At 45.6% G+C, this 15,271-nt stretch overlaps 1 protein-coding gene across 3 annotated transcripts in view; it reads right to left on the bottom strand.

Moving 5' to 3' along the window:
• The window catches only part of ITGB5 (integrin subunit beta 5), a 114,678-nt gene that overhangs the window by 42,331 nt on the left and 57,076 nt on the right, over window positions 1–15,271 (bottom strand). For all 3 annotated transcript variants that reach the window (XR_004678241.1, XM_034999987.1, XM_034999988.1), the window contains exons 6-8: window positions 10,486–10,647; window positions 8,911–9,006; window positions 7,013–7,102 (exon numbers count right to left, since the gene is read on the bottom strand). Coding sequence is in view for 2 of the 3 variants with exons in the window: in XM_034999987.1 (XP_034855878.1) it covers window positions 7,013–7,102; window positions 8,911–9,006; window positions 10,486–10,647 (348 nt within the window). In the remaining variant the exon portion in view is untranslated. The remainder of the gene's footprint in view (window positions 1–7,012; window positions 7,103–8,910; window positions 9,007–10,485; window positions 10,648–15,271) is intronic.

The raw sequence follows: 15,271 nt of genomic DNA, 5'->3' as shown, positions 1-15,271 counted from the left end.
GCCCAATCCCCCTTTCTCCTCCCCCCTGGCAACCATCAGTTTGTTCTCTTCATTTATAAGTCTGATTCTGCTTTTTGTTTCTTTTTTTCTTTTTTTAAGATACCACTTATGAGTAGAATCATATGGTATTTGTGTTTCTCAGTCTAACTTATTTGACTTAGCACAATACCCTCTAGGTTCATCCATGTTGTCACAAATGGCACAATATCTTTTTTATGACTGCGTAATAGTCCATCGTGTATACACACCACATCTACCTTATCCACTGTCTACTTAGGGTGTTTCCATATCTTGGCTTTTGTAAATAATGCTGCAATAAACATAGGGGTGCCTGTATCTTTTTGAATCAGTGTTTTCATTTTCTTTGGGTAAATACCCAATAGTGGAATACCTGGATCATATGGTATTTCTATTTTTAATTTTTTTGAGGAACTTCTGTACTGTGTTCCACAGTGACTGCACCAGCTTGCATTCCCACCAACAGTGCATGGGGGTTCCCCTTTCTCCACAACCTCACCAACACTTGCCATTCCTTGTCACTTTGATTTTAGCCATTCTGACGGGTGTGAGGTGATATCTCATTGTGGCTTTGATTTGCATTTCCCTGAAGATTAGTTACGTCAGGCATCTTTTCATATGTCTATTGGCTATTTGTATGTCTTCTTCAGAAAAATGTCTATTGGGGCGCCTGGGTGGCTCAGACGGTTAAGCCTCTGCCTTCGGCTTGGGTCATGATCCCAGGGTCCTGGGATCAAGCTCCCTGCTCATCAGGAAGCCTGCTTCTCCCTCTCCCTCTGCCTGCCACTCCCCCTGCCTGTACTCTCTCTCTCTGTCAAAATAAATAAAATCTTTTTAAAAAAATGTCTATTTAAGTCCTCTGCCCATTTTTTAATCAGATTGTTTTTTGGTATTGAGTTATATAATTTTTTTTTTTTAAGATTTTCTTTTTAAGTAATCTCTACACCTAATGTGGGGCTCAAACTTATGACCCTAAGATTAACAGTCACATGCTCCACCAACTGAACCAGCCAGGCACCCTGAGTTATATAAATTCTTTCTATATTTTGAATATTAACCCTGTATTTGGATACATACATTTGCAAATATCTTCTCCCATTCAGTGGGTTGTCTTTTTGTTTTGTTGATGGTTTCCTTTGTTGTGCAGAAGCTTTTTATTTTGATATAGCCCCAACAGTTTATGTTTGCTTTTCTTTCCCTTGCTTTAGGAGACACATCTAGAAAAATGTTGCTATGGCTGATGTCAGGGAATTTATCGCCTGTGCTCTCTTCTAGAATTTGTATGGTTTCAGGTCTCACATTCAGGTCTTTAATCCATTTTGAGTTTGTTTATTTATTTTTGTGCATATGTTAGAAAGTGTTCCGACTTCATTCTTATGCACGTAGCAGTCCAGTCTCCCCAGCACCGTTTATTGAAGACAGACTTTATTTTCTCCATTGTATGTTCTTGCCTACTTTATCATAGATAATTGACCATATTATTGTGGCTTTATTTCTGGAGTCTCTTTTCTGTTCCACTGATCTATGTGTCTATTTTTGTGCCAGTACCATACTATTTTGATTACTACCGATTTATACTCTAAGACAAAGTCAATTTAAAATATACATATTTTCTAATTGTGAATAACTATGAGAATGAGGTAAATCAGTATATCAAAAAAGGGCTAGGTAGATTGGAGCTATGTAAAAAATTACTTAGGATCAGTCACATAAAACATGAGGGTCCTGTGGCTTGGCAACAAGACATTGGGAGGAAACACTAGTGCTCCCTCCCCATGAAGATCTGCTGGAGCTTCCACCTGGAAGCATTAATGGGGGAGAAAGAGCACTGGGGACTGGGACTCCTATTGAATGAACTGGTAACTGTAATGGGTAGAAATCAAATCTGTGTTTCATTCTGGCTGTAAGACCCCAAAGCCTTGTGTTGTGATCTGAAGTTTGTGTTATTCCTACTCCCCATAGGAATCAGAAACTCTTTAAGATGTTGGGGGCAGGGGATAGGAATTGTGGAGATTATTCAGTTCAAACCTGTCAGTTTATGGAAGTGGGAACTGAGGCCAAAGAAAAGGTATCATCCAGGGTCATTCAGCTGCTGAAAGCAGGCAGGACAGAACCAGGCCTTCTCCCTGCAGTGTTCCGACCTTAGAACGTACCGATGGTCAGGTTGCATTCTGGTCATAAGGGTCTATCTCCTGTAAAAGACTACGGGATCCCAGAGGGCAGGACTGTGTTCTGTTTACTGTTTGTTTTTTTTTTTCCCCAAGATACAGATGATGTCTGCCATACATTAGGCCATTGGTATATATTTGCTGAACAAATGAATGAATACATGGAATGGAACATAAAATATAGTAGAGGATCAAAGCTACAGGCAATGCAGTTCTTATGCATGAAGACTTACATATGACTCCTGAAATTCACTTAACTCCTACCAGATCTGCCCCTGAAGATGTTTCTTACTCCTCATCCTAGGACAAGGAGACAATGTCAAGGATGTCAGAAGTTTAAAGGCTATTAACATCCTCAAGCAGGCTAGGTCACATCTACAGTTGCTTTAAGTCAGGCCAGCTGTGGAGTGGGTGGGCGCAGACTGGATGGCAACAACGAAAAGAGGAACACGTGCTCCGCTAGGAGACACATCTACCAAAGCCTCTCCTACTACCCTCCACATGCCAGGCTAGCAGTTTCCAGCTCCTTCTGTTCTTCCCCAATTTGAAAAGAGCGCCCCCGTGATTCTGAGCCCTATTCCCCTTTCTCAATGTGCCGTAATGCTGGTGTTGTGTGTGTGCACCCAGAGCCTCCCTCTGGGCTCTGGAAGAGAACCTCTCCCCAGCACCGACAGCACAGCCAAACTCCACATTGCTAAACCCTCTTGGGAGGACTTGGTGATCTCTCACAACGAAGAATTTGGCACAGCAAGCAAAAATACGTAAATCAAAGCCCAGAGTTGAAGATTTCACACTATGAAAGCTGTCTACAACAGACTCGAGTCTGCAAGACATGGATTTAAACATACCCTTCCCATCTTGCTCCCTCCTCAGCCTGGCTAAATCCCACAGCTGTTTCATCTGTTACATGTGCTTCAACCAAAATCTCCTCAGAATGTCCCCGCAGATGGTTGGCCAGCTCTCTAGGGGAGGTCAGAGTCAACACCCAAACTTAGTCATCTGCTGCATGACTCACATGGAATCCACCACTAAACACCGAGACGGTAAGGTAACACAGAGAAAAGCAAACAGTCCGGTCACAGCTGGGCTCAGACCCAGGCCAGGGAGAGGAGCAGGTGAAAGGAAAACCAGAGCTAAGTGCACTTAAGGGACACACACACGCCCTCGAGGCCCAGCCCCGGCCTTGGAGTCTGTCAGAAATGACCGGGACCTGTGAAACAGGAACTAGTCAATGCTGAGCACCAACAGGCACCAACGCGGCTTCCACCAACTAGACTGGTCTCCAGATACCTAGCTGTCTCACATTTGTGTAGTTAGTATCTTTAAAATCCCCACTGGGGCGCCTGGGTGGCTCAGTTGGTTGAGCGACTGCCTTCGGCTCAGGTCATGATCCTGGAGTCCCGCATCGGGCTCCCTGCTCGGCAGGGAGTCTGCTTCTCCCTCTGACCCTCCCCCCTCTCATGTGCTCTCTGTCTCTCTCATTCTCTCTGTCTCAAATAAATAAATAAAATCTTTAAAAAAAAAAAAAAAACAGGACAATAACTTTGGGCGCCTGGGTGGCTCAGTTGGTTAAGCAACTGCCTTCAGCTCAGGTCATGATCCTGGAGTCCCTGGATCGAGTCCCGCATCGGGCTCCCTGCTCAGCGGGGAGTCTGCTTCTCCCTCTGACCCTCACCCCTCTCATGCTCTCTCTCTCTCATTCTCTCTCTCAAATAAATAAATAAAAATCTTTTATAAATAAATAAATAAATAAATAAAATAAAATAAAATCCCCACTGAAGGGAGGGGGCAGGAGTAGGGAATTCCCAATGATCCCAACTCTTTGAGCGGATACACATGTTCAGTATCTTGGTGGCGGTGATGGTTTCAAAAATGTGCACCCGTGTCAAAACTTGTCAGATTTTACACTTTATATCTGTGCAGTTTATTTTGTTCACGATCTCAATAATACTCCTTTAAAATAGTTCCACTGAATTTGAATAGTCACTGTGGATAGCATTCCAGAATCAGCCATGTTAAGAGTTGAGTTTCAAATGTTCATTCATAAGTTGTATGTCTCATTTCCTAACACGTTCTTTCATAGGAGCCAGCTGAGCTCAGAGTTAAGCTATGGTCCTGGACTCTTAGAGTTCATCACAGGTGAAATGCAGCTCCTGCCTGGAGAAGATCATTTTCTCTACTCATCCAGACCCCAACTCCTCAGCAGCCAACAGGGCTCTCCGTTCCTCTCCTAACCTCCACACAGAGCATGTTCCCCAGGTCCCCGGATTTTCATTAAGAAAATGAATTTAGATGTATTAAACCTGCTCAGGGCCACTGCAACATATCTCAGAGAAAGGCATTTACGAGCTCCCACACAGGGAACCAACAATAATGCCTTGTGCTCCCTGGTTTTCAGCGGTCCCACACATAAATGTCAGAGTGTAGAACCACTCAGCCCCACAAAGCACCATTTTCCCACCCAGCCGGTCATTATGCCCTCCTTGATTAAAGCCATGGGAGCAGAGAGCCTAGGCCTTCAGCAGGAAGTGCTCTCGGGGGAGCCCCCAAGGTAGGTCAGCCAGCCTCCCAACAGGATCTGAACTCAGGAGCTACCTAAGGATAGAAATGCTGGGGAAGGGGCTCCTCCCCAGAAACCTAGGAGAGATCCTCACCCCACCCTAGAGCCCAAGATGGGCTTATTCTTCAGCCATTTCTTTTCCAAAGGCCCTGGCCTGGCAAAAGGCAAACTATGGTCACACACACACACATACACACACACGCACCCATGCATGCACACACACCCCACAGTGACAAAAGGTCCAACAGCAGCCCCTCTCCTTTCCTTACCCAGGGGTCTCTCAGCCCCTGCACCCCCAGAGGGATGGGAAGTGCAGCACCAGGGGGTTCTCTTACTCTGACCCCTCTAGTCCAGTGTCCAGAGCTTGAGGTCAAAGAGGTTCACAGTAAGGAGTGGCCCTCAGAAAGGGGGCGACATTAGCAGGCCTGGGCCCCCTCCCTCACACACACACTCTTCTAAGACACTCTCTCGGTAGGTTATGTTTCCACCCAACGTGGAAATGTGAAAACCACCAAAGGTAAGGTGAACCCGGAAACCCTGGCCTGCTGGGTCCAGTGAAGGCTTAAAAATCAGAGAACAGAAAAGAGGATGTCAGTATGTGGGGAATGGGGTAAGAGATGGGGAAGGAAGTCTTTGGTTTCTCTCAATAGGAAGTTCCAGGAGTGAGCAGGGATTGGAGCATTTGTGAGAAGAAGAGGACCTTTAACTGCACTAGAAGGTGGGGGCGGTTAGAGGACAGAAAACTATCCACAAATCCTCACTGCCTGGACGCTCAACCTCCAGGAGACCAAGTGAGGGCTCTGGGGTCCCCCAGTGGCAAGGACATTACCTCTGGTTCCTGGTCAGCTGAGCAGTATTTTATAACTCAAAACAGGACTGCATCAGTAGGTTGACAAAGTCAACACTGGAGAGGCAGAGCTCCAAATACTCATTTGTGTATCAGTCATGGTTGGGAAAGTAAGATGGTTTTTCTACCACACGTGTGGTGCCAACAGTGGATAATGAGGTTCCCAGAGGTTAGCCCACAAATGTCTTTCTACGTAAGTTTAGGACTAACAGTGCTACTTAAAGTATATTTACTTTATGCATAACTTTGTTTTAACAGGAAGATGCACTCTGAATTCCAATTTGGGAATTACCTGGCCCCACGAGGGGCTGGGTGGACACTGAAAGCTGCAACCCTAGTGGGGCTTAGCAGGGAGGGGAGGGCTGAGGGTACGAACTTGCCAGCACAAGACACTGGGCTTGCCGTTCTCCTAAGAAAAGTAGGTCTGAATCAAGTACTTCACGGGTCCACAGAACTGAGGGAAAGGAGGATAGGAAGGAGAGAGGTTTGGGAATCATGGAGCTGGGCTCGGCCTGAGGAAGGGACAGCTAAAGCACGTCTGGGAGTGCCCCACTTACTACTCACAGAGAGCCCAGTCAGTGTGACAAGTTACAGAGCAGAGAACTCACGAGGCCCTCACAGCCTCCCTCTGAAAGGCCCTGATTACAATCAGACCTAAGTGGGCAGGCAAAAGACCTTTTGCTTCTTCTCGGATCCTTATATTCCATTTTAGTCTGCAGCTTGATGTGGAGCTCTAAGGCCTGGGGCATGTTGACTGTCTTGCCCACTGGGAGGCGAGGTCAGCGTGCATGCTTCTCACTTCCTGCCAACACACAGGCAGGATCACCTTGGCAACAGGGCAGGTGCAGAGAACCCGTGCCCACCCAAGCATGGTGCTCCAATGGGCCCAGGCTATCATGAAGTCAGAACCCAAGCATGTCCAGGGGCCACTGGCCTGAGTCTGACTGAGCCATTTGCTGATCACTGGGTTCAACTCTTGATGAGAGTCAAGAGGGCAGAGGCAAGGGGAGAGGATGCATCAAGTCGGATGGCCTTCTCCACCCCAAACCTGAGTGAAGGAGGAAGGCATCAAACTCAAGAGACAGGCAACAAAGGGGTGCCTGGGTGGCTCAGTTGATTAAGTGTTTGCCTTTGGCTCAGGTCATGATCCCAGGGTCCTGGGATCCAGCCCCGCATCGGGCTCCCTGCTCGGCGGGGAGTCTGCTTCTCCCTCTGCCCCTCCCCCAGCTCCTGCTCTCTCTCTCTCTCTCAAATAAATAAATAAGATCTTTAAAAAAAAGAGAGAGAGAGACAGGCAAAGAAAGCAGAGCCACACACACCAGCATAATTCACGGCCCACCTGCACGCACATCAGCTCCTGGGGCCTTGGCGGGAGAGGGTGGGGTGGAGGTGGCAGTGGGGAAGAAACTGCTGACTTACATTGTACGCATTGATTATCAGCTGAATGATATTTTTGGAGTCTCCATGTAAAATCTCCACTGTTGTTCCAGGTATCAGGGCTGTGAAATTCTTGAAAAGAAAAAGAAAGGAAGAAGAAATGTAAGCCACTTTTGCCCTTCTATACTGACTGCTCTCCTGAGCTAGACCAGTAAGGACCCTGCAGCACCACATTCTCTCACACCATAAACTGGAGGAGACACCACCAGGCGAAGCGAGAAGAACCGGCTCTGGGGAACGGAGCTGCTACAGCAGGCTGTGAGATACCGACCTCTGAAGGTCTGAGTGCACAGCGCCTGGCAAGACCTGCTCCTGAAGTAGAATGTCCTGCTCCTTCCAGGAGACTTCTCCCCTCTGACATGCAACAGACAACTCTCTGAAATTCCATCCTCCTCTACGGGCAACATAGTCTCGATATTCCTGCCATCTTTTCTCAAGTCTACATAGATCTGTATTCCCAAGTTCAGCTCAAGGACGCCCTCAATATCTTCAGCAGGAGCAAAAGGGGAAGCTTTTCCAAGAGTCTCAGCTATGGCCTCTTCCCTGAATAGGGAACTGAGATGTGAATGGTGGTTTCCCAGGGACAGCTGGGTATCTCGGGGTGAAATCCCGTGGCACAGCAGGCAGCCTTGAAGTTGTTGCCTTTCCTCTTTCATTTGTCCTAACGCCTGAGTAGGTCACGTATTAAAGTGCCAGAGACCTCTAGAAACTCCCACTGCCCTCAGCCTGTCCTGGACCGCATGGGCCGACTCCCTGAGCAAGGTGTCCTTGGTTCTGAGCAAGCACGGCTTAGGCCACAGTGGATCACTTCTGTCTTGAAGTGTCTGGAAGCATGCCCAGTCTAGTCTGTGCAATCGATCCTTCTAGAAATGTTCCTTGTAAACGGACAGGTTTTGTCCTGCTATCTTCCACTGCACAAAACAAGAAAAACCATCCTCTTCCCTTGTTTTCATCTTCTAAAATTGATTCGGACTAGAAGAAGAGAAAGAGCTCAAGTAGATGGAAGTGGCATTTTATCAGTGATCATCTCAGGCAGAAGCAAGAGAAAACCACAGTCAGAGGTTCTTCTGTGGATATTTAAGAACAGTCTGGAGAGGGGACAGGGGCTGGCAGTCTGAGGGGTGGGCAGGGCTGGGGAGGTATTGCTGATTCAGTTCTCATAACTTCTCAAGGCAAAGGAAGTCAGAGGGGAGTTGGGTTTTACATCTAGCTTACATGAACACTCCCTGAGCAACTAGGAGACTTCTGGTTCAAAATGTGACTTGCCTGTGGTTGTGAGAAAGAACACATTCACGAGGGGAGCTTATAATGACGGTCCAGAGGCTGACCCGGGAAAAGTCTCTTAGACAGAATAGATTCATACACAGACTGCTCTATTCATTCAAGACATCTGTTGCTTTCTTTGGGAATTCCTGTCTCAGACTAAGCCCCTGGTCTGCTCTACTCTTTGAGGAAGGCATAAAACTCCGAATACTGGAGTGAGTAATGTAGCCTGCTTCGATGCCTGAATTTTCTTCCTGTATGCTTTTATTTTATATTGTTCTTCCCTATTACATTGGATATCCATTTCATCACCTGAAAAATGGGACCTCATACTATTTCCAAAGTTTTTCTCAGGATCAGACTAGACACCATATGTTTACATTGCTTATAAAGGCATGCACTGCTAGGGGAAGGCTAATAGCTTCTTCAATACTATTATTTCCCATTGGATCAAGACAGGGCTATATTCCACCCCTCCTTTGGATCTCCTCCCACATAGAGCAAGGCTGTTAACATTCCTCACCCCACCTCCCCACATTCTAATCTCCTATTCACCTTGGGGTCATCATGGGCCCCAGAATCAGGCCACCAGCCTCCCTCATTCCCTCCAGGCATACCTTGTAGAGCATATAATGGCTTTTTGTCACTGCAAAGATGAGGTTGATGTTGTTCTCTGCCAATTTCTCTCCAAGCAAGGCAAGGGATGGATAGTCCTAGGGCCAAGGCAAAAAAAGGTCAAGGCTGTAACATTTCTAATAGGCTGAGATAGCAGCCCCCAGCTCCAACATACACTCAGGAACTCATCACTTGCTGGGAAAAACATCTTCCCCTGGCCACCCTTAATAACCAAGCCCCATCTGCAGCTTCAAACTGGAGAAATATGCAGAGATCTCCAGGAAAGGACCCTTTGGCACCTCCCAAACTAGATGCATTCCCTCCACCCCCTCCCAAGCCAGAATGGAGATATGATGAGTAGGAGATTCCCACACCTGAACTGTGTGCCTCCTCTATCCTTCCAGTAGGGATGGGGCAAAGAGGAGAGGCCCCCCAGAGTCCAGCCACCATACCCTACCATCTACGATCAGCACCTGTTTGTTATCTTTCCTCTCTTCCCTAAGACCTCTCCTCCCTATCTCCTTGCCCTATTTACCTGCTCCTAAGCCCAACAACTGGGCCTGTCGATGTCCCTCACAGGTCTTGCTCACAACTCAGAATGGGCAGAAGAGGCTGCTGACCTCTGGATTAAAAGCTGGGATGTGGTGGGGGAGGGGGGCCAAGCAGGAGGGGAGGGTGGAGGCTGAGAGGCAGTCTAATAATGTCCTGAAGGATTTTTAGGGCTAATGATGGGTACAGAGGTCCTCATCAGCTCTACAGTTATCAAGTTTCATAGTTATGAGTCCATTTTCCAGACTCCATTATTCTTGGATAGTATGTAAGGCTTGAAACTGGAGAAAATGGGCTTGCCCAGCAAAAAAAAAAAAAAAAAAAAAAGAAAGATAAAATACTTCTCTCTAGCCAGACACCAGAATGGATTTGGGAAGGAAAAGGGTATAGTTTTTTTTTTGTTTTTTTTTTTTATTGCACAGTAAGTGTGACAAGATCTTGATAATTGTTGCCTCTAGGCGACAGATATATAGGAGTTCATTTCACTGGTCTATTATTATACATGTTTGAAATTTTACATAAATTGTTTTAAATGACATGGTCATGGTCATAGACTATTGACAGTGGAAGGTCCTTGGGGCCTCTCATTCTGGGCAGGACACCTGCAGCCATAATCCTGACACCAACAGAACTCAGTGCCTCCGGGAGCTCATTTCTAGAAGTCACAAAGTTTTATCTTCACCTTGTTTTTCCCTATAACTTCTGTCCCAGTTTTGATCTCTGCAGGAGCACAGTCCCTGCCCTCCTGTAAGATCACCTCCGCCCTCTGAGATGTATCCTGTCTGCCCTGGTCACCTCCTTCCTTAACTAGCTTGCATTTAAGTGCACAATGGCAGAAAGATGAACCAGCTACAGAAATTTGTGAGAAATGTTCTAAGTTAATGAGGAGTTCTGGAAGCCCAGCTGGGGGAGATGGAATAGAAACCTGATTCCCAGAACAGACTGGAAAGTCCACGAGTAGAGGGCCAGGTGAACACTTGGACCACAGGCAGGATCATGGGAGCTGGGCGGGGGTCCCAGGCTCTCACCATCTGATTGGACACAGTGTACTCATTGGCCTCGTTCAGGTGGCATTGGCCATCATGTGGCTGTACTAGGCCCCCCAGTTTTCCATCCAGCGCGATGTGGGGCACGTCGTCCGTAGTGAACACTAGCAAATGCAGTGCATCCTTTCGCCAGCCGATCTTCTCCTGAGGACAGAAGTTTGATGGGTGCCAAGCATTTCTGACTGCTGCCCAAGCCTACCCCAGGACACTGGACAGGGAACTGGCCCATCTCCCCGGGTCACGGTCTGAATCAGAGGCATTCCCCTACGTGCATAGCTGGGGAGCACTCGTAGAAACCACTCAGGAAGGATTCCACAGAGCTCCGGAGAGACACAGCCTGGACTGAGGAAGCCTAAGTGCACAGAGACAAATCTCCACAGCTAGGCCTATACTGGCCCAAGTGGCTGCAACCTCCCTCCTGACCGTCATACGCTTCCCTGCTCCTTTCAGTTATACCTGAGGGCTACCCCTTCTAGCTGCATGTATTATTCCTTCACCACAAAAGCCTTTAACCCACCTCAACCCAACCCCCCCCAACGTACTCGGGCTGGCTGGCCTTATCTAAGATGACCAGTAAGGGAACACTTCAGTCCCCGAGAGAGACACAAATCGCTCAGAATGGAGTGTTCCAGTGATTAATGGATCTGTCTTTGGAGGACCTGGTAAAAATCTGCCATCTAGTCTGGTAGGTGTAAACCACTTCAGCCATTAACTGAGCTACTTCAGTGTTTAAGGTCGATCAGATTGCTCTGTTCTCCCTTCCCAGCTTCATACATCCACTCCAGTCAGAGGCACAGCTAAACATGGTCTGTATTGCGAGGGAAAGACCGTTTCTCATATTGAGCCACTGTGGCCCCGATGCTACACAAAAACACTCCCAGCCGTTATTAGCAGCTGGACCCTGATCCAGAGCAACAGAAACTGAGACATGGCCACTTTCTTACACATAGCGAAAGGGCGTCCCCGAATATGTTGGTAGCATAGTGAATACATGAAGTATTAAACACGTCGAGAGTTATCCACACGTGCATACTCAACGTGAAAGCCGGGGACTGGATTCACAGACTTTACAAGAGTTGTCGTTCTTCAGACAGATGAGGGGCTGAAGGCAACAGCGTCTTTCTTATCACCATACTGATGAATTTAACAGCCTTAAAGAACTGTAATATTTCCTCACTTGCTCCAAAAGCAGCATGGAAATAAAAAAATAAATCACAAAAATGCAGACTAATGAGAGGGAGAAAAAGGGGTTGAAGAGAAGCCAATGAGGACTGAGAGCAGGATGCCTCCTGTGAGAAGGAACTTAACCTTTTGGGGAATCAGTCTCCTCGATACTCAACATTCATCCAACATATAATTGCTGATCTCTACTGTGTGCCAGGCCCTATGGAAGGCACTGGGTCCACAAAACAGCTTATTCCAGATCCCAAAGAGCTTACAGGCAAATGGAAACACAACTCCCATCACCTCATGATGAGGGTGCTAATGAAGGTACATACAATGTCAATGGAAACGGGAGGGGAAAAGAAGGGAAAGCCCTCCCAGAGTATGTGAAACTTAAGCTGAGCTGGAAAGATAGGGAGGACTCTTCAAGGAAGCTGGAAGAAGAAATGAAGGAGAAGGCAAAAGAGTGGGGTGGGTGTTCTTGGCACTAGCAAAGGCACAAAGAGGAGGCCAAGCACATTTTGGGGACCTAGAATAAGAAACCTAGAAGGTCTCTGACAGCAATGAAATCTAAGCCATGACAAAACTAATTTGTGGTGTTAGAAGTCAAGACAATAGTTCCCCTTAGAGGCACAACTAGAGGGAGTTAATAACTGACAAAGGTCACAAGGAGGCTTCTGGGTTGCTGGTGATGTTCTGTTTATTGACCTGGTATTTCCACCTTGTGAAAATTTACGGAGATGCACTCTTATGTTGTTTTCTGCACATACACTAGACTTCGATAAAGAGTTTAAAACTGTGCAGGGCGTATGGGTGGTTCAGTCGGTTAAGCATCTGCTTTCAGCTCAGGTCATGATCCCAGGGTCCTGGGACTGAGCCCCATGTCAGGCTCCCTGCTCAGCGGGGAGCCTGTTTCTCCCTCTCCCTCTGTCCCCTCCCCTGCTTGTGCTCTCTCTCTCTCAAATAAATAAATAAAATCTTTAAAAAAAAAAGTTTAAAACTGTGAAATAAATAAAGCAGTATATTATAAGCCATGGAGTGTGGGAGGGCAGGATGCCTAGGAGACAGAGCATAATCAAGAGAGTGTAGGGGTGCCTGGGTGGCTCAGTCAGTTAAACATCTGACTCTTGGTTTGAGCTCAGGTCATGATCTCAGGGTTGTGAGATAGAGCCCTGTGTTGGGCTCTGTGCTGGGCGTGGAGCCTGCTTAAGATTCTCACTCTCCCTCTGCCCCCCTCCTCCCTCTCTAAAAATAAAAAAGTGGGGGGGAGGAATGTAAACCAACAGCACTTTTTGCAGGAAAAATGTGGATCTGCTATCCACGAGGACACAACAATGTGCTAAACACCCTGACAGGAAAGTAGAACAACCTTTAATCTGACAATGTGTATTAAGAAACTTAAAATCAGAGACCTAAAAAAATGTACAGAGAGTTAGTTTCCATGCGTCAGAAGTATTAATGTTACTGAGATGTCATTTCTTCCCAGATAGATCTATAGACTTGACAATCCCAATCAAAAGCCAAGAAGGGCTTTTTGAAAAAATAGTAAGTTTAATCTAAAATTCATATGGAAAGGCAAATAATGGAGATTAGTCAAATAATTTTCTAAAAACAACAAGTTGAGGGACTCATTATCTAAGGTCAAGGCTTATTATAAAGCAACAGTAATGGAGACAACCAATAAACATAGATGGTGGAGCATGAGAGATAAATAGACCCACACATACATGGTCAATTCAATAGAAGGTACTGGAACAATTAGACATCCATATGGAAAAAAATGAAGCTCAACCCATACCTCTTACTAAAGAGATTAAAAAATTAACAGACCTAAGACTAATAAAGCTTCTGAAGGAACAGGAGAAAACCTTTGTGACCTTCATATAGGCAGAGATTTCTTAGATGATTCACAGATGAACTGGACTTCATCAAAATTAAAAACATCTGCTCTTTGAAAGACAACATTAAGAAAATGAAATGACAAGGCATGGACTGGGAGAAAACATTTGCAAAGAAATAAAAACTGATAAAGAACTTGTATGCAGAACACATAAAGCACTCTCATAGGTCAGTAAGAAAACAGACAAATGAATTAAAAAGATAGAGACTTGGACAGACATTTCACCAAAGAAGAGAGAGGGATGAAAATAAGCACAAGAAAGGGTCCTCAACATCACTAGAACTGCACATTAAAACCACAATAAGAATGCCATTAGATGGCTATTCCAATCACAAACACACTACCCCTGATAATACCAAGTGCTGGCAAGGATGTGGTGTAATTGGAACTCTCATAATTGTTAGTGAAAATACAAATGTTCCAGCAACTTTGGAAACAGCTTGGCAGATTTTTATAGTTATACATACACTTACCATCAACCCAGCAATCCCCCTCTTTGGTATTCACACAAAGGATATGAAAACTTATGCTCACATGAAGATTTCTATGTAGATATATATTTTTTGAGATTTTATTTTTAAGGAATCTCTACATCCAACATGGGGCTTGAACTCACAACCCCAAGATCAAGAGTTGGAAAGAGCCAGCCAGGTGCCCATCTACGTAAATATTTATAGCAGCTATTCATAATCATCAAAAAGTAGAAACAATGTGCATCAAGTGGTGAACAGAGACACAATGTTGTACATCTATACAATGGAATACTGTTCTGCACAAAAAGGAACCAACTACTAATACACATGTAACTTGGACCAATCTCCAAAGCATTACGTTAAGTGAAAAACGCCTGACTCGAAAGGCAATGTACAGTCTAACTCCATTCATATGATACTCGGGAAGACAAAACATAGGGACAGAAACAAACTGGTAGTTGCCAAAGGCTGAGGGTAAAGGGAGGGGCCATTTCTGGGGGAGGGAAATAATCTCTATCTTCACTGTGGGCGTGGCTGGAAGACGTTAGACTAAATGGGTGACTTTTGCTCTGCGTAACTTATCCCCCAATAATGTGACTTAAAACAAAACAAAAAACCCTTCAAGAAGTATACATCTTTTGACTCAATGATTTGACTGCAAGGGACTCTATCTGCAAGAAGTTTTCTGAAGTATGCACACAGTATTTTCACCAGCAGTGACACACACGGAAAAACGTGAATACCCTGATTCAGGAATGGTTAAATAAACAGAGATAGCTCCTCTCTGGCCATTAGAAATGATGTTCATTAAAAGTATGAAATTAGTCCCGCATCGGGCTCCCTGCTCGGCAGGGAGTCTGCTTCTCCCTCTGACCCTCCTCCCTCTCATGCTCTCTGTCTCTCATTCTCTCTGTCTCAAAAAAATAAATAAAAAAATCTTTAAAAAAAAAAAGTATGAAATTATGTGTAAACGTGTGTAATATTAAGTGGAAAACAAAGTATACGATACTATAATGGCGGTGTGATTACAAACCACGTGAGAAACGAGCATGACTTCTGAGGAAAAACAGAGTAAGAGCAATTCCAAAAACGTACACCATAATGTGGTTGGGGGCGAGATGACAGGCAATATCTTTTTCTTTTTTCCATTGTGCCCCCAACTGTCTTTCAGAAGCAAGTACTACTTTCACAAGACTGGGTTTTGAACGCGGGTCTGTTGTTCAACTGTTTC

This window comes from Mirounga leonina, unplaced genomic scaffold (genome assembly GCF_011800145.1).
Source record: "Mirounga leonina isolate KUSES-001 unplaced genomic scaffold, KU_Mleo_1.0 Mir_115, whole genome shotgun sequence".
Classification (NCBI taxonomy): Eukaryota; Metazoa; Chordata; class Mammalia; order Carnivora; family Phocidae; genus Mirounga; species Mirounga leonina.
Note: the sequence above shows the minus strand (reverse complement) of the source record. Positions and strands in the feature narration are given on the sequence as shown.